Source organism: Pithys albifrons, chromosome 20 (assembly GCF_047495875.1).
Source record: "Pithys albifrons albifrons isolate INPA30051 chromosome 20, PitAlb_v1, whole genome shotgun sequence".
Lineage (NCBI taxonomy): Eukaryota > Metazoa > Chordata > Aves > Passeriformes > Thamnophilidae > Pithys > Pithys albifrons.
In genome coordinates, this window is record NC_092477.1 from 2,441,696 (window position 1) to 2,460,324 (window position 18,629).

The 18,629-nt window shown below is 59.0% G+C and overlaps 2 protein-coding genes across 4 annotated transcripts; one reads left to right on the plus strand and one right to left on the minus strand.

Moving 5' to 3' along the window:
- Positions 1–95: 95 nt before the first annotated feature.
- On the minus strand, positions 96–9,727 carry ENTPD8 (ectonucleoside triphosphate diphosphohydrolase 8). Of its 2 annotated transcripts, none has more exons than XM_071574219.1 (10): positions 9,631–9,727; positions 6,346–6,477; positions 5,811–5,928; positions 4,608–4,758; positions 3,970–4,129; positions 3,221–3,451; positions 2,144–2,404; positions 1,639–1,749; positions 1,360–1,494; positions 96–579 (listed from the first exon to the last, which is right to left on the minus strand). In XM_071574219.1, the coding sequence occupies exons 2-10, from the start codon at positions 6,463–6,465 to the stop codon at positions 388–390; spliced, it is 1,479 nt and encodes a 492-aa protein (XP_071430320.1). In that variant the 5' UTR covers positions 6,466–6,477; positions 9,631–9,727; the 3' UTR covers positions 96–387. The 2 variants fall into 2 exon arrangements, with proteins under 2 accessions (XP_071430320.1, XP_071430321.1); XM_071574220.1 differs by having other exon boundaries at positions 9,689–9,713.
- Positions 9,728–10,540: 813 nt separating this feature from the next.
- Positions 10,541–17,887, plus strand: LOC139681049 (ectonucleoside triphosphate diphosphohydrolase 8-like). Of its 2 annotated transcripts, none has more exons than XM_071574189.1 (10): positions 10,541–10,652; positions 11,367–11,540; positions 12,182–12,299; positions 12,964–13,114; positions 13,610–13,769; positions 14,288–14,518; positions 15,335–15,595; positions 15,901–16,011; positions 16,301–16,438; positions 16,788–17,887. In XM_071574189.1, exons 2-10 carry the CDS (start codon positions 11,415–11,417, stop codon positions 16,995–16,997), a joined length of 1,506 nt encoding a protein of 501 aa, XP_071430290.1. In that variant the 5' UTR covers positions 10,541–10,652; positions 11,367–11,414; the 3' UTR covers positions 16,998–17,887. The 2 variants fall into 2 exon arrangements, with proteins under 2 accessions (XP_071430290.1, XP_071430291.1); XM_071574190.1 differs by having other exon boundaries at positions 11,408–11,540.
- The last annotated feature ends 742 nt before the right edge of the window (positions 17,888–18,629 follow it).

The window sequence follows — 18,629 nt, forward strand, 5'->3', positions numbered from 1 at the left end:
TGCTCTCCATCACCACTTGCCTCCCAAGGCTCTTGGGAGAGCAGCCCAACAGGACAGGCAGTGCCAAGGAAACTGTGCTAGGCTGGGTAGTGACATTCACATTTGAAAAACAAAATGGATTTTATTTCTAATTTGATTTTATCTGGCTTCATCCAGCCACCAAGTCTCAGTTTTTGGCAGTCATATTAAAGGAGTCTTTGCCTCTTAGAGGTTCAGAGAGATCAAGACAACTTTGTAACCTTCCACATTCACAGAGATGACCCAGTCAGATCTCCTGAGCAATGGAGATGGGTCTAATGCCCTCATTCTTCTCCCACTTCCAGCTCTTCTGGAGCACTTCCCTGCCTGGGTTAGTGGGCAGGATACCTGTAGTCAGGAGCCTGGGAGCTACTTAGTTTTCCAGAAGCACAGGAGAAAAACAGCCACCAGGCCTGTCACTATGGCCAGCACGATGAAGGAGACAGTCCCTGCCCACAGCCCAGGCTGGTGGCCCTTGACGTGCTCCAGAGCCTCGGCAGGGATCATGTTGGTGAAGTTCAGCATGAAGCCCAGTGTCCATCCGATGTCCGTGTTTGCTGCCTGAGGGGACAGAGCAGAGGGCACCACCCAAAAGTACCTCTCCCAGGCACCAGAGGGACTGAAGGGCACCTCTCCTGCGGGCTGTTCCAGCTGCCATTTCATGTGGGGTGACCCTGATCTTGCCACCAGCTTTGCTGTCCCCGTTTCCCCAGGACTAAGGGACAGCTGAACATATGGGATGGCTCTGACCCAGGTGTGCCTCTGAGGCCTGCACATGATTCTGGATCTGAGCTTTTCTCCTTCCCGATAATCCTTCTAATCTGGCCATAGATGTGTTAAGGTTGGAAAAGACCTTTAAGGTCTTTGAGTCCAATGTTCAATCCAGCAGCACCACCATGTCCACCACTAAACCATGTCCTCCACTGCCACATCCACAAGCTTTTTTAACACTTCCAAGGATGGTGACTCCACCACTGCTCTAGGCAGCCTGTTCCAATGCCTGACCACCCTTTCTGTGAAAAAATAATTCCTAATATATAACCTAAGCCTCCCTGGATCAACTTGAACCTGTTCTCTCCCATCCTGGAAATATAGTGCCCTGACCATACTCTGGGGCCACCATCACCTCTGTGATGACAACATCAGAGACCAAAGTAGGCAAATCTTGCTCTGCACTTCCCCAACCCCCTTTAGATCAGTCATGTTCACACCAGAGAAGGTGAGAAAGGAACTGGGTCAGAGATTTAGGAGCAGTAAGGAGTGAAGCTGTGCTGGGATCACTGGGGACCAGCCATGAAACAAGGACATATTTGTGGCACAGGCGACTCCAGGTGTGTTTACCTGCCGGCTGAAGTGGATGTTGCTCCAGGTTTGCTCATTGAACTTGTAGCCATCAAGTAGCAGAGCCAAGATGTAATTGCTCACAGAGCAGTACGTGTGTAGGTACTTCCTGTACTGCGGGAAGGACTTCTCCAGCTGTGGGCCACAGTGCAACAGAGAATGAGGCAGATGCTCAGAAAGTGTCCCTAGCCCTGAAAACAGTAGGACATGTGCTCCCCAGACAGAGATCTGGGGCAGGACAAGCACAGGGCTCCTGGCTGCCCTGCACAGAGCTCTCACCTCTGACCAGTTCCTCTTGCAGAAGTCCAGGACAGTGCTGTTGACTTCATTCAGAGACTGATGGCTGGTCAGGTTCAGGAAGCTGAAGGTGTAGTAGAACCCAGCAAAAGCCTGGGGGATAAGGGGAGGTGGTAAAAGCCACATCTCCTCCCTCATGAGAAAAAAGACCCAGGTGTCCTCCTTGCCTGGGGACAGAGTCCCATGTAGTTCCCAGCGTTCTGCATCCAGTGCCCAGCTGAAGGTCTGCCAGAAAGCCCTGGAACTGGCTGACAAGCCCCAGAGCTGGTGTTTGCACTCTGAGCTAGCTCAGACTTGCTCCCTCAGGCAAGCACTTCCCATTTCCCTCCGGAGGCAGAAACCATTTCCTGGTATAGGAGATGAGGTTTGCAAATGGGACTAACTCTGGGATTCCCTTTTTCCCCACCCCTTCCCACAACCAGTGGCAGAGGAGGGTCCCACCCTCCCTCCTCCCCCTCCCCCAGGCACAAGGACAGAGGCTCCTTACGAAGAACTGTCCCCGCACGGGGGGCTGATACACCCCATTGAACCCGCACGGCCTCGGGGCCCTGCAGCTGAAGTTGAAGAGTTTCTGGATGGCCATGCGGCACTTGGCTGGGTCCCCTGTGCCCGTCACCGTGAGCACCAGGGCAGGGCTGGCTGTGCTCGGGGCACGGACACACGGACTGTCGTACAGCTCTGCCACGGTGACGTTCTCCTGGTATCCACTGGGGTAGCAGGGGTGGGAGATCTGGGCACTTGGGCTGTCCTGGAGAGAGCAGAGCCGGGAATGGGGCTGGGTGGGCCATGCCACTGAGACCCCACCCACAGACACCCCAAAACGCAGGACCTGGGCCCTGGGAGGGTTTGAGGACAAGCAGCACCCACGCTGTGCATGACTAACCTGCCCACGGCTCTCCCTGAGCCCCCAAAATCTGAGCTGTGCCGGGTGACGGTGGCACTGCCAGCCCCGGGCGGTGGCACCTGCTCCCCAGGGCAGTGACACCTGCTCCCCAGGGCGGTGGCACCTGCTCCCCAGGGCAGTGACACCTGCTCCCCAGGGCTCTGCTGGGGCTCTGCCTGCACTGACAGCTTGCTGCTCTCGGCACTCTCTCCGTGCCCACCGCACCCTGCGGGCCCTTGGATGGGCAGCACCGAAGGTGCATCCTGACTGTGCTCCGGGAGCAGCCCTGGATTGCAGGGCACAGGGATGGGAGCTCTGGCCCAGGGCAGTGGGGAGGGCACTGCACAGCCGGGAAGCCACGTGGGGAATGTGCTGGGAATTCTCTCTGGGCACAAACTCAGCCAGGGAGAACAAAGGGACACAGGGAAAACCTACAGATACAGCTGGCCTTGGGAGAGTACAGAAAATGCCATTCCACGTCAGGGTCTGGGGAGAAGGGAGCCCTGGCAGGGAACCACCACCACCCTCCACCCAAAGGGGGGAATTTCTGGTTCCATGGATAAAATCTCAAGCTCTCTCAATTCCCTAACACTTCAGCCACAGGCAAGCCCAACATTTCTGGGGGACATGTTTCATGGCATGGGGGATGGCAGAGCAGCTCCTGGGCTGAGGCTGCAGTACCTGGTGCAGAGCTGCCAGCAGCATCTTCAGGGCCTGTGTCTGCCCATAGCACAGGTAGCTGTGGCTGTACAGAGAGTAGTTGGTGCCGTACAGCTGGAAGAAGACGGAGGTGTTCCTGTCCTCCACGGCCACTCCGGGCTGGAAGGTTATTTGTGTCGAGGCACCTCCAAGGTCCAGAGCTCCAAGAACCTCGGTGTCCTGGGGATGTTCCCATTTCTCTGCAAAGGAAAACTGGACCAATACACAGCAAGTGTTAGTCTGAACTGCAGGGAGTCGCAGCCCCTGTGAAAACCCTCATGGTTCTGGGGCTCAGAAGCCCCAGAGGGACCTTCCATGTCCTGTCTCCCTGTTTCACCCCCACCTGCCCACACCCTCCTCAACCCACACAGACTTCCACGGAGCACTGAGCTCTGACCCCCTGGCTCTGCACATCTCCTGCCATCCCGAGACTTCGAGGAGGGAAAAGGGAACACCTTCATCTGGGGGCTGACACTGCTGCATCCCTGTGATACCAAAATCCACCCCTGTGTCAGTGGAGAGCACAGAGCTGGGCTCAGCTGGACACAAAGATCCTGGGAATCACAGCAGTGGCTTTGAATCTGCAGCCCACGACCACAGGTGACATGGAGCTGGGTGACCAGTGCCCTAAAACTACACTCTTCTCTCTTCTGGGAACCAGGAAATGTGGCTGTAGCTCAGACAGGGACATTGTCAGTGCTCCCCTGCCCTGCCCTCCCCCGAGCACACACCTTGACAAGTGTCTCCAGCAGGTAGTTGACGGTGATCCAGCCGAAGGAGCCCTCCTCTCTGCCCGTCAGGATCCGAGCTCCACGGAACTCCACGGGGTACTCCCCAATGGCCTTGGCCACCTCGGCCAACACCTGCTCAGCCTTGGTGCTGTTCTGCTCCCTGCCAGGGAAGGGACAAACACGGGTGGTGCAGGAGGCCTCGGCTGGCAGCGGTGAGAGCCGCCCTGGCAGCGAGAGGCTGCTGTGCCCTGCCAGGGAGCAGAGCTGCTCACAGATGGGCACGGCCCCCCATCACTGCCCTGCCTGGGGCTGCCTCCTGACAGCCACAAAGCCCTCACCTGGGGCATTGGGAATCTCCCAAAAAACGCTGCCTGTGGGCTCTGCCGCAGCACCGGGAATGTTAATGCCACTCTGGCAAAGGGGCTTCACCCCCTTCTGGGGCTGCTGCCAGGCTGGCACTGCAGTGGGCTGGGGGCATCCCCCGGGCACGGCCAGTGGCTGCCTCGGACACCCCCTGCTCTGCCCACCCCCACGGCCTGCCCGGGCAGCCCCCCGTGTCCCAGCCCCCCATCCAGCCCCTGCTCCGGCCGCAGCAGCGCGGTGGGCACGGGGCGGGCACGGCCCCGGCACTGCGGTACCTCAGCAGCCGCATGCCGGCCGTGGCCCCCAGGTACGTGGGGGTGTCCCGCTGCTGCTCTGCCGGCACCATCTTCATGGCCTGGTCCAGGCAGGGCTTCAGGCTGGCACCAGCCCCCGCGGGGTCGTCGGCATAGCTGGAGATGCCGGGGCCTGCCAGAGGGTACCAGTGATGGAGACAGTCCAGTTCCATCCCGCAGGGACAGCACAGCAGGGGATATGCCCACCTAGAAAGCCCGCAGGGGTTTTTGGCTGCACACCCGGGCCAGTCCTACCCTTGCAAGGGATGTCCCTGAAACGGGTGTTTGGAGCTCGTCTGTCAGATGTGTCATAGCCACACCCCCCGGGAGCCGCGGTGAGCTGAGCTGCTGCTCTGGATGGAGCAGGAGAGCTGCGGTGTGTGGCTGTGATCCTGAGCACATGCTTAACCCGGGGGGCTGAACTGTCTGGATATGGCCAGCCAGTCCTGCAGGACCTGGTGACAACCAGAGCCATTCCTCATCTCCCTGAGGAAGGGGCAGGCTCTCCTATGTCCTGCTGCAATGGCATGTGGAGCTGACAACACACGGAGCTGCCCTCTGCACAGCCTGCCCGAGCTCCTGTGTTCAGAGGCTGGCACCAGATCTGAGCACCCGCCATGGTCCTGTGGTGGGTAGGAACAGGCTCCAGGGTGAAAATATCATTATTTACCTTCCTGGGAGCTTTGCACACAACTACTGCCATTGCCCTGTGCACCACCTGTTACACTTTGCCCTTGGCCGGGCCTTGGCAGTTAACCCATAACTGCCTCTGCTGCTCAGCAGGACAGGAGGCTGAGCTGAGCCCTGAGCCCTCTCACCTCCTGCCCAAGCACATCTGCCTTGGCCTGGTGACATTTGCCAGCCCTAGCCCAGCTACAAGTACCATTTATCTGAGCCTACATCCCCTGCCTGGCCTGTTCCCTTCCCCTGGAGAGACTTGTTCTTGTGTCAAAGCTTGATAGCACCTTTGCAATAGGAATAAAGACCCCTGTGGGCATTTAAAAATGCTCAACAAACAAACAAACAAACAAACAAACAAACAAGTAAAGAAGCCATTCAGCACACCTGACAAGAACCAGCTTTGGCATGTGGAACAACCACCCTGGCAAGCACCAGGGCTGCCAGCCACAGCACCCCCAGGTGAGCTGGGGCAGGGAGAGGGGAGGCACATCCCGGCACACTCACCGGACACGGTGCAAACATCCACCTGGGACACGATGCCGGTGCCGTTCTCCTTGTCCGCGCGCCAGCGGTAGGTGTAGAGGGACGTGTGTGTGGAGCCAGCGTCGAACACCAGACCGTACTGGGGGACACAGAGGGGACATGGGCTGTGGGGGGGTGCAGGCCAGTGTCACCCACCAGTGTCACCCACTGCAGACAGTGAAGCTCCAGGAGAGCCAGCAGAGCTCCTCGTGGGCAGAGGAACCTTGAGTGGTCAAGTCAAGACTGTCACCAGGACAGAGAAATTCTGGTGGCATTGCAGTCACCAGCTGTGCTGGGGACAAGGATCCATCCCAAGCCCTTGGAGCAGGCAGTGCTTTGTGATGAAAAGGCTGTGTGTGCTGCAGGGCCACTCACAGTGACCAAACTCAGCCTAGACCCACTCCAGCCTTGGGGCACAAACTGCACAGCCCACCTTAAACCTGGGCCAAATCCAACACCCAGTGGGGAGTCAGCACTCAGGGGAGAATGGGTGGCTGTGCTCCTCCCAAGGACCCACCTTGATGCTTGGGGGCAGAAACACATCCTTCACATTCACAACACTCAGAACAAGGGCGATGATGCTGCAGACACAGGTGGCTGCCAGGAGACCAGCAATGGCCTTGGCTTTGGAGTCCATTCCTCCTCCAACCTGCAAGGACAGCCCCAGGCCCCAGCTCACACCTCAGCATTTGCAAAGACAGTTTTGAAACGCAAATCTCATGGATGGATATGGGACCTGTCAAGATGGGACCTTCCTCTTCCCCCACAGTGGAGCCATCCTGTGGTGCACAGCTGCTTTACCATGGAACCATAGAATGCTTTGGGTCAGAAGGGACATTTAAAACACATCTAGTACAAACCCCCTGCCATGGGCAGGTCCACCTTCCACTATACAAGGTTATTCTGAGCCCCATCCAACCTGACCTTGAACACTTCCAGGGATGGGGCAGCCACAGCATCTCCGGGCAAGCGGTGCCAGGGCCTCACCACCCTCATTACAAAAAAATCTCTTACATCTAATATAAATCTCCTCTCTTTTAGTTTAAAACCATCACCCCTTGTCCTATAACTAGAAGCTCTTCTAAAAGTTTTGTCCCCATCTTTCTTATAAGTATCCTTTGAGCACTGAAAAGCCACAGAAAGGTCTCCTCAGAGCCTTCCCTTTCCAGGTGAACACTCCCAGGTCTTTCAGCCTGTCTCCAGAGCAGAAGTGCTCCAACTCTTGGAGCATCTGCATGGTCTCCTGTGGACTCACTCCAACAGGGCTCTTGGCAGTCCCTGGGCTGGGACATCCTGTCCTGAGCACTCCTTCTTTGGAGGATTTTCAGCATGGCTTTTTCGGCCCTGCCTTCTCACCTGCAGCCCCTCAGAGCCCTCTGTGCCTTGGCCCCAGCCCTCTGCCCTGCTCAAACTGCCAGCTGAGTGGCAGGTCAGCATCTGCCTTCCCAGCAGGATCACTGGGGTAAGCACAGCTGTGACTGGCTGGAATCCCAGCCTGGGAGCAGGACCATGCCCTGCCAGCTTCCCAGTGTGGCCAGAGCTGCATCCCTCTGTGTGGGCAGCACGCACATGCTGCCACTGCAAAACCCATTCCACAACACTTGGACCATCAGGTAACATCTATTGTCCAACAGGCCCAGAGTGTCCCTGAGAAGGTCTTCTCTGCTCCAGGCAGGAGAACAGCATCTCCAGCCATGTGTAGTCTGCCTGGTCCAGCTCTTCTCCACTCTTGCCGGTGCCACAGCAGGTAAGAGACACACAGGGTCAGTGTCCTTGCCTGTGGTGCTCCCCAAGCCTCTCCTGCAGCCCCAAGGGCAGGCAGGAGGGCAGAGGAGGGAAGTTCCTGCCAATCTGGGCACACAGCCCATAGCCAGGCTGGCATGGTCACAGCAATGGCGCCTGGCACTGGAGCAGGGCCTGCACCTCCCACTTGTCTGCCAGAGCTCAGCTCCCAGCAGAACCAGCCCCAAGACACCCATAAGAAATTGCAAGCAGAGAAGCAAAGCCAAAGGGTCTGGTTCTCTGTGACCTGAGAACAGGGACGATGACATGTGCACATGGTCAGCACCTCACAGCTGGTCCAGATGGGCTTTTGCAAATGCACAGCTCTCCCTCCTCCTCCTCCTCCTGCGCTGCCCTGCCCTGCAGCATGAGCGGCACAGGCAGGATGCCTGTGGGGAGCCAGGCTGACCTTTCTTCACACTCTGGCTGAACAGTGGATGTCCTGAGAGCCCTGGGCACAACCCAAAGATGTGGTTTAACCCTACCAGTGCTTTGGGTGGAACCTGGAGCTGTCACTTGGCTACATAATTCTCCCCTAAGAAATTTCTCTGCCTTTTTCCCAGGTCTGCAGAGAGGAAAGACCTTTGGGAAAGTCAAAGGAGATGCTGATTCCTGTTTTGGGGTCAGCATCTCCGGCGACGAACAAGGGTGAGTTATGTCCTGCATGCCATGAGATGCACAATGAAGAACAGCAGCTTCCTGGGACACAGGACTACTGAAATCCCTTATCAGACCTTATCCTACAGCCAGAGCCCTTCCCTCAACAGTAGCAATGGCCAGAAGAGATCATATGGAAGCTGCTGATTAATCCCTATCATAGAAACAGGGAATCATTAAGATTGGAAAAGACCTCTTCGAATCATCAGAGTGGTTATTGATTCAAAATGATCAAGTCCAATCCTTAACTCAGCACCACCATGATCACCACTAAACCATATTCCCAGTTGTCACATTTCCAGTCCTATTAGCCCTGCTAGAGTGTGCCCAGATATAACTGCTGTTGGGATGTGATTCATCTGCTCCAGGTAAAAAACAAAGCAATGGCAAAAGTCCCCAGCCCAGCCCATATCCTGGAAAATTCTGTCCCAGGCACTGTGTGATGGAAGTATAGGAACTGGTGATAAAACTGCATCATCTTGAACACAGGAGTGGGTGGGAAATGGGCTCCCCCTGCTCTGGTAGGGACTAATCCCATTTTGACTGAGCAGGAGGGAACATCCAAAGGCAGGAGAGCAGGGAGGAGAACAGGGCACAGAGAGGGAGCTCAGCATGTGGAAAACAAGGCGAGAGGTGTGTGAGAAGCTGATTGATCTGCCCAGCCCTGCCATGGCACCAGGGGCTGGCCACCTCCAGTACCTGCTCCCATCCCTGCAGGTTCAGTGAGCAGCAGGGATGGGAAGGTGGTTGTGATGCCTCCAAAGCTGCAGACGAGGCACGTTGCTGTGCAGTGCCCATCTACTTCCATGTGTGGAAAGCTCCCAGCTGTGCCCAGCATCTGGACCAGGCTGCACTTGTTTGTGTACGACTGGGCACAACAAAGAGCTTGACCAACACCCGTGGGACATCCCTCACCTGCAGCATTCCTCGTGCACAGGGAGTGAGGCCTCAGCATTTGGGAGGGAAGGGTCAGAGACCCTGAAGGATCTAAACTGCCTGTTGCTCAGGAAAACCGGGAGCTGGCTTCCCCACCAGGCACGTTTGGGATTTGAAAGGCAAAAGGGCTCTGAAGGTTCTAAGAGGGTGGATATGGATACCAGGAGCATCTTTGCCAGGCAGAGCGGTCCCCTGCCTCCCGCCTCCCACCAGCGCTGGGTCTCGGCAGTGCCCTCCGTGCCTTGTCCATGCCCCACCTGGGTCCCTCTGCCCCTCGCACCTGGGCACCACGACTGCCCTCCCCAGCCCTGTCCTCCTGCCCCTGCAGCCCACAGAGCGTGTTTCCCCTTGGCACCGGTCCCGCTGCTGCCCAGGGCCCGCTCCCAGCCCACTCCCTCGGGGGGCACCAGCCCCTGCCCCGGCTCACCCGACGGCTCCGGCCGTCGCTCCGGCCCCGCCGCGCTTGTCCCGGAGTCGGCGCGTACCTGGAGCCGGGAGCCCGCTCCTGGGACAAAGGCTGTCCGCTGGTGTGGCCCTCCCCTTGGCCCCGCACCAGCAACCTGCCCTGGAGAGCGCTCGTTCAGGAGGCAGCGGGGCTGGGGTTGGAGAGCCGGGGTGGAAATAGCATCCGGGGTTAACCACTTCGCTGCCGGAGGAGCGGGGCAGCCCGGAGCGCTCAGCCCGAGGGCAGGGGGGGGCCTGCGGTGACCGGAGGGATCGGCGGGGGAGCAGATCCCCAGGCTCCCCCCGTCCCCCGGGATCCCGCCTGAGAGCACCCGGTCCCGCGACGAGGCAGAGCCTGAGCTCCGGGAGCCCCACAGACATCCCTGCCCAGACCTGCTGCACAAGCACACTGCGAGAGGCAGCGCCTGCCCTGTCACCCTGCTGTCACCCTGCTGTCACCTTGCTGTCACCCTGCTGTCACCTGGCTCTGCCGGACCCGCACTGCCCCTCTGCAGGCAGAGCCAAGCTGGCAGAGGAACCCAGGACAGCAGTAGGGACCTGGCGAGTGAAGACCTGTCTCCACGGCCATCCACGTGGGATCCATCCCCACAGGCAGGGACCGAACTGCCACCATGGCCAGGGTCCTGTCTGCCCCCACGGCCAGGACGTGTCGCACAGCCTTGGGTCATTGCAGCAGCGGCAGGCAGGGGCACAGGAGCGTGGTGCAGGCAGGGAGCGGGCACAGAACAGGCAGAGGTACAGGCAGGGTGCAGGCAGAGGCGCAGGCAGGGTGCAGGCAGCCCGGGTGCCCCGTGCAGGCAGCTGCAGCCCCAAGCTTCCCGCTCTCTCCGCCCGCGGCAGCGCCCAGAGCCCGCCCCGGCCAGCCCCGGACGTCCGAGAGCGGCTCAGCTCCACTTTCGCTTCCCCGCAGGGCCCGGGGCCGCCGGGGTTGGCTGTGCCCCGATCGCCGCCCCACGCCCGCGGACGGAGGTGGTCCCGGAACAGGTACGGGGGCGGCGGGACCGCGGCAGGAGCGAGCTGCGCCCCTTGCCCCTTCCCAGCGGGTCGGGGCAGCCAAGTTCATGGTGTCCCCACTCGTCCGCCTCGTGTCCCGGGGGTCACGCAGGGGTGGGGGATCCCGAGCTGCTGGGAGAAGGGGATCTCACAGGGGGTGGAGGTTCGGGGCAGGGACAAGTGGGTTTGGGCTGCCCTGGCAAAGTCCGTCCCTCCCCGCAGACCTTCCTAAAGACCATCCCTTCCCAAAGATCCTCTCTCCCGCAGGCCCTCCGAAAGACCATCCCTCCCACAGATCCTCCTCCCAAAGACCATCCCGGCCCACAGACCCTCCTCCCAAAGATCATCCCACCCTGCAAACCCTCCGCCTAAAGACCCTCCCTCCCTGCAGACCCTCCCAAAGACCATCCCTCCCCACTGATCCTACTCCTAAAGACCCTCCCTTCCCGCAGACCCTCCTCCCAACAGCCATCCCTGCCCACAGTCCCTCCCTGTAGACCCTCCTCCTAAAGACCCCGCCTCCTCGCAAACCTTCCTCCCAAAGACCATCCCCCCAAATGATCCGTCCCAAATCCAGGTCTCCCCAATGACCCCTGCCAAACTCATCGCTTTGCACAGACCTTCCCAAAGACCATCCCTCCCCAATGACCCCCCTAAAGGCCATCCCCCACCGCACACCCTCCCAACGGCCGTCCCTCCCCACAGATCCCCCCAAAGACCCTCCCAAAGACCTTCCCCCGCCACAGACCATCGATGCCGCCGCGCCTGCTCCGGGCGGTGGGCTGGAGCTCGGCGGCCCTGCTGGGAGTGCTGGGGGTGGCTGTCTTCCTGCTGGTCCTGACCCCGGCAAAGGATGCTGCCCTTCCTATGAGGAACAAAGTAGGTGCCCAGTGGGACCTGGGGGAGCCCGGGAATGACCACCAGCCCTTTTCCACCTCTCATTCTTCCATCAGCCCTGCCTTTCTCTCTGCTTGCAAATCTTCCTATAACCAGTCCAACTTTTCAGGGCTTATCCTTATCAAGGTGGAACTGGGCTGACTAACCACCCTCAAATCACGGTCCTGGCTTCTTGCTAAGGATGGGAAAGAGAAGCACAGCCCTCTCCCCGTGACTGTTCCATCTGCCATCCCAGGCTCTCTTTCCCTGCTTTCAGAAGTCCAGGTCACCTGTTGGGTTTACACCTCTCTCCTGTGCTGCTTTCTGCCGTCGATCTGCTAAAAACTGTCAGGTTTTGTGAGATTTGTCAAAGGTCTGGGAGCAGCCTGAACCCTTTGGGCCGTGCCCGGGTGCCTCCCTGCTTTGAATCCCCCACTGACCTGTGTGTCCTTCCTCCCTGAGCCGTAACCCGCTGGAATGGCAAAACCGGGGCTGTTAGAGGTGGGGCAGGGCTGCTTAACAGGAGGGTGGACCCGCAAACCTCTGCTGCTCACGCTCACACATGGGAAGCTCTCAGAACCCCCCGTGGCACTTGGTGCAGCCCCGAGAGAGACGTGACCCCCTGTCCCCTCTGTGTCCCCCAGTACGGTCTGGTGTTCGACGCTGGCTCCACACACACGTCCCTCTACACCTACCGCTGGCGCACGGACAAGGAGAACGGCACCGGCATCGTGTCCCAGGTGGATGTTTGCACCGTGTCCGGTGAGTGTGCCGGGATGTGCCTGCCCCTCTCCCAGCCTTGTGGATCGCTGTCACAGACTCTTACAACATTGTTGCTGATCTGAGTCTTTCACCCTGCTCTGGGCTGAAGGGAAATGACCTGGTGAGGAACGACAGGACAGTGTTAGGGGCTGGTTTGCACCTGAGGGAGCCCTGCAGTAACTGTGGAATGCAGAGCTGGGCGAGGAAATTGGCCCCCAGTTAGCACAGGTCCTGAAGCCAGTCCTGTCCAGCTGTGCATCACTGCACAGCTTGGGATGCTGGATATGCAGTTTGCTCCTTTTCTAGTGCCTCTGCTTCCTTGGCTCTTCTTCCCACAACATCTCTTCACAGCTTCTTCCATAAGGTACAGCTCCATGTGCACACAAGGACTCCCAAAACCCCTACATAAGTCCCTGAGCAATCCAGTGGGCCACCTTGTTTCTCATAGGTGGTTCCTGACTGCTCCTTGGGTCACCAGTTTGCATTTTGGTAAACTGTACAGTACTGACCACAGAAGGGTTTTGGCTGTGACTGGGACATCTGGGTATTGCTGAGGAAGTCCAATAGACCTCTCTGGGCTGAGGGAATGGGTGGGCATATCCCCTGCTGTGCTGTCCCTGCGGGATGGAACTGGACTGTCTCCATCACTGGTACCCTCTGGCAGGCCCCGGCATCTCCAGCTATGCCGACGACCCCGCGGGGGCTGGTGCCAGCCTGAAGCCCTGCCTGGACCAGGCCATGAAGATGGTGCCGGCAGAGCAGCAGCGGGACACCCCCACGTACCTGGGGGCCACGGCCGGCATGCGGCTGCTGAGGTACCGCAGTGCCGGGGCCGTGCCCGCCCCGTGCCCACCGCGCTGCTGCGGCCGGAGCAGGGGCTGGATGGGGGGCTGGGACACGGGGGGCTGCCCAGGCAGGCCGTGGGGGTGGGCAGAGCAGCCCTGTCTGCAGTGCAGGGGGTGTCCGGGGCAGCCACTGGCCGTGCCCGGGGGATGCCCCCAGCCCACTGCAGTGCCAGCCTGGCAGCAGCCCCAGAAGGGGGTGAAGCCCCTTTGCCAGAGTGGCATTAACATTCCCGGTGCTGCGGCAGAGCCCACAGGCAGCGTTTTTTGGGAGATTCCCAATGCCCCAGGTGAGGGCTTTGTGGCTGTCGGGAGGCAGCCCCAGGCAGGGCAGTGATGGGGGGCCGTGCCCATCTGTGAGCAGCTCTGCTCCCTGGCAGGGCACAGCAGCCTCTCGCTGCCAGGGCGGCTCTCACCGCTGCCAGCCGAGGCCTCCTGCACCACCCGTGTTTGTCCCTTCCCTGGCAGGGAGCAGAACAGCACCAAGGCTGAGCAGGTGTTGGCCGAGGTGGCCAAGGCCATTGGGGAGTACCCCGTGGAGTTCCGTGGAGCTCGGATCCTGACGGGCAGAGAGGAGGGCTCCTTTGGCTGGATCACCGTCAACTACCTGCTGGAGACACTTGTCAAGGTGTGTGCTCGGGGGAGGGCAGGGCAGGGGAGCACTGACAATGTCCCTGTCTGAGCTACAGCCACATTTCCTGGTTCCCAGAAGAGAGAAGAGTGTAGTTTTAGGGCACTGGTCACCCAGCTCCATGTCACCTGTGGTCGTGGGCTGCAGATTCAAAGCCACTGCTGTGATTCCCAGGATCTTTGTGTCCAGCTGAGCCCAGCTCTGTGCTCTCCACTGACACAGGGGTGGATTTTGGTATCACAGGGATGCAGCAGTGTCAGCCCCCAGATGAAGGAGTTCCCTTTTCCCTCCTCGAAGTCTTGGGATGGCAGGAGATGTGCAGAGCCAGGGGGTCAGAGCTCAGTGCTCCATGGAAGTCTGTGTGGGTTGAGGAGGGTGTGGGCAGGTGAGGGTGAAACAGGGAGACAGGACATGGAAGGTCCCTCTGGGGCTTCTGAGCCCCAGAACCATGAGGGTTTTCACAGGGGCTGCGACTCCCTGCAGTTCAGACTAACACTTGCTGTGTATTGGTCCAGTTTTCCTTTGCAGAGAAATGGGAACATCCCCAGGACACCGAGGTTCTTGGAGCTCTGGACCTTGGAGGTGCCTCGACACAAATAACCTTCCAGCCCGGAGTGGCCGTGGAGGACAGGAACACCTCCGTCTTCTTCCGGCTGTACGGCACCAACTACTCTCTGTACAGCCACAGCTACCTGTGCTATGGGCAGACACAGGCCCTGAAGATGCTGCTGGCAGCTCTGCACCAGGTACTGCAGCCTCAGCCCAGGAGCTGCTCAGCCATCCCCCATGCCATGAAACATGTCCCCCAGAAATGTTGGGCTTGCCTGTGGCTGAAGTGTTAGGGAATTGAGAGAGCTTGAGATTTTATCCATGGAACCAGAAATTCCCTCCTTTGGGTGGAGGGTGGTGGTGGTTCCCTGCCAGGGCTCCCTTCTCCCCAGACCCTGACATGGAATGGCATTTTCTGTACTCTCCCAAGGCCAGCTGTATCTGTAGGTTTTCCCTGTGTCCCTTTGCTCTCCCTGGCTGAGTTTGTGCCCAGAGAGAATTCCCAGCACATTCCCCACGTGGCTTCCTGGCTGTGCGGTGCCCTCCCCACTGCCCTGGGCCAGAGCTCCCATCCCTGTGCCCTGCAATCCAGGGCTGCTCCCGGAGCACAGTCGGGATGCACCTTCGGTGCTGCCCGTCCAAGGGCCCGCAGGGTGCGGTGGGCACGGAGAGAGTGCCGAGAGCAGCAAGCTGTCAGTGCAGGCAGAGCCCCAGCAGAGCCCTGGGGAGCAGGTGTCACTGCCCTGGGGAGCAGGTGTCACTGCCCTGGGGAGCAGCTGCCACCACTCTGGGGAGCAGGTGCCACCGCCCGGGGTTGGCAGTGCCACCGTCACCCGGCACAGCTCAGACTTTGGGGGCACAGGGAGAGCCGTGGGCAGGTTAGTCATGCACAGCGTGGGTGCTGCTTGTCCTCAAACCCTCCCAGGGCCCAGGTCCTGCGTTTTGGGGTGTCTGTGGGTGGGGTCTCAGTGGCATGGCCCACCCAGCCCCATTCCCGGCTCTGCTCTCTCCAGGACAGCCCAAGTGCCCAGATCTCCCACCCCTGCTACCCCAGTGGATACCAGGAGAACGTCACCGTGGCAGAGCTGTACGACAGTCCGTGTGTCCGTGCCCCGAGCACAGCCAGCCCTGCCCTGGTGCTCACGGTGACGGGCACAGGGGACCCAGCCAAGTGCCGCATGGCCATCCAGAAACTCTTCAACTTCAGCTGCAGGGCCCCGAGGCCGTGCGGGTTCAATGGGGTGTATCAGCCCCCCGTGCGGGGACAGTTCTTTGTAAGGAGCCTCTGTCCTTGTGCCTGGGGGTGGAGGAGGAGGGAGGGTGGGACCCTCCTCTGCCACTGGTTGTGGGAAGGGGTGGGGAAAAAGGGAACCCCTGCGACAGGCAGGGTGCTCACCCATGTGCCAGGCAGCTCCGGACCTCTGCTGCCCTAGCTCCAATCTGTGGTGGTGTGGTGAACATTCCCAGTTCCCTCCATGAGGGACAGCTGCCTTACAGGGACCCCTTCAGAGGTGGGGCGGGTGGTGTTTTGGCCTGGATGCTTTACCAGCCTGTCACCTTCTGTCTCAAACACGTGCAGGCCTTTTCGGGGTTTTATCATTCCCTTCACTTTCTGAACCTGACGGGTGGGCAGTCCCTGGCCTTGGTCAATGCCACCATCAGAGAGTTCTGCGCCATGACCTGGGACAAGGTGAGATCCTGCTCAGGAGGTGCCACTCCCTGACTGCATTTCTTCTGGGTACTGGGCAGCCTGAAAGCTCATCTGCAGCCCATCCTTTGCTGGGGGCAGCTGGAAATTTCTGGGAGGAACACAAAAATCTCAGGACCTGGAGAGACATGGGAGAGCAGCCAATGGCCTTCTGGGTCCTCTGTGCTCTCCCAGTCTTTATCCCCAGCTGCACTGAGGGCTGCTCCCCAGTGTGGGCACACCAAGCACTGCCCCATGCTGGCAGCCCACCCCTGTTCTCCCACCTCTCCAGGTGCAACAGTTGTTCCCCACAACAAACAGGACCCACCTCCGTGATGCCTGTGCAGTCAACTCCTACATCCTCACCCTTCTCCTGCAAGGCTACAAGTTCAACAAGAAAACATGGCTTAACATCCACTTCGTCCAGCAGGTAGAGTGACCAGCTGCCCCCAGCTCCCACACTTTGTGCCATGAAATGGCTCGTGCCCACCCTGCTGCTGCCCCTGCCCTGACAAGGGATACTGGGCCAGCACGGCCCCACTGCCCATACCCAGGGCAGTTCTTGAGCTACATCCAGCACCTGCTGGGACATCAGGCCTGGTTCCTTATGCTCTCCCCCACTTTATCTCACTAATGGGGCCTTGCAGCCCAAGGTGGGCACAGATGCAATGGCTATGGAGCAGGACCTGTGGGTGCAGTAGCAGAGGTTTTCTCTAGCTCTGCAGCTTGCCTGGTACTTTGCAGCCTTTTACATCCCTCTCCCTCCTCTGTCTGCTCAGGTTGCTAACGTAGACGTGGGCTGGACTCTGGGCTACATGCTCAATCTCACCAACATGATTCCCTCAGAGCCTTCCCCGGCAGTCATAGTGCTCCAGAGAAGCCGCTGGATGGCAGCCACAGTGTTACTGGCCATCATGCTCATCCTCACCTTCTGTCTGCTCACAGCCATGTGCTGCCAGAGAAACTCCTCAGGCTATGAGCGTCTGTAGCAGTGCTGGCTCCAGATGCGGCTGAGGCCACTGGGTCCCACTGCCACTCTGTGCAAGGAGCTGCTGCCCAGGGATCACCCCCATGTGCCCTGGGGCTGTGGACTTGTCGTGGGGGGCCCTGAGCCATGGCCTGGTGAGCTGGAGCTGCCACGTGCTGTGTAATACCCTCCCCACAGCTGTGTGCTCTCTGGTTTTGCTTTCCCCACCCTGCCTGCTGGAGATGCTCCAGGAAAGGGAGCATGGCCATGTGGGGCAGAGGCTCAGCACTGGGGTGTGGGGATCACAGCTGGAGATGGAGGGCCACAAAGGGGAGAAGGGGGTTCTGGAAGCAGTGGGGCCATCACAGGGCTGGTTACAGCCCACAGCAGATACCCTGTGTGGGGCAGAAGTGTCCTGCCCCATCCCAGGGCGAAGGTCTGCCCATGGCCAGTGCCAGCCCGAGGGACCATGGCACTGGGGCTGTGGGAGGACACTGGCCTGTACTGGGAAGCCCTGTGAGGTGGGACATGGTGCAGCCCTCTGTTCTCCTGTGTGAAGTTCCTCTCCAGACCAGTTACACCCTGTGCCTGGCAGACAGCTCATCCTCCCTTTCCAGCACAGGGTGATTGGGGAACACTGCTCGGACATGTCAGGGTCCCTCTTATATTTTTTGGGGAATCCCACTGACAGCCACTAATGGATGAGGTAAGATACCCTCCTCTCAGAAGGAAAAAGTCTTTTCTCATACCCTGCTGGCTCCTTTCCAAGGTCCAGCAGACACGTCAATGTCTCCAGGGACGTCACCCATAGATTTGAGCAATGTTGCCTCTCCCCTGAGTTCTTGCCGTCATCACCTGCCCTTATCTGGGAGACAGAAGCAATAAAATCATGACTGTTTGGGAGCAAAGGAACTGGCATTTCTCCACGTGCTGTCTTTTCCAATCTTTATGTGGGTCATGAGAGCTGTCACTCCACAGGGACACCCATGGTCAGGACTGTGGGTGTGGGTACACAAACAACAACAATGAATCATCCACAGGGCAGATAAAAACAAGCAGAACAAAAGGCAAAGGCAGAGGCACAGCTGTGGGCAGGACCCAGCTCAGCCACATGCAGGGCAGCACTCAGAGCCTGCTGGAGTCTCACCCTGACACCCCCAGACCCCAGACCTTCTGCTGGTGTTGTCTCCACTAAGGCACTCAGGAACATCAATGCCTTTATCCCAGACAAAAAGAAAGATGATGAGATGACATGATGAGATGACATGATGACATGATATGGCATGATGACAGGATGATGGGATGAGATGGTGACATGTGATGATGAGATGACATGACATGACAACATGATGACAAGATGAGATGGACCGTCTGGAGGGGCATGGACCACACTTCTGACTTTGGATGCTCAGTTTGCCTTCTCTCTTCAAGACCATCTCCACATAAGCTCAGGTGACAGACTCAGCAGAGCCAGCTGGCAGACCTGGCAGGAACCCACCTGGCTGTTGGTGACTGTGGTCATACCCAGAATTGCTTGGAGCACCCTGTCACCAGGTGCCTGCAGCTGTGCACTATCAGTCTGGCACTGGGAATTCTTCCATGGCCAGGCTGGCTCTCATGGCCCCACATTCCACTGGGATGGAGCTGTGTCTGT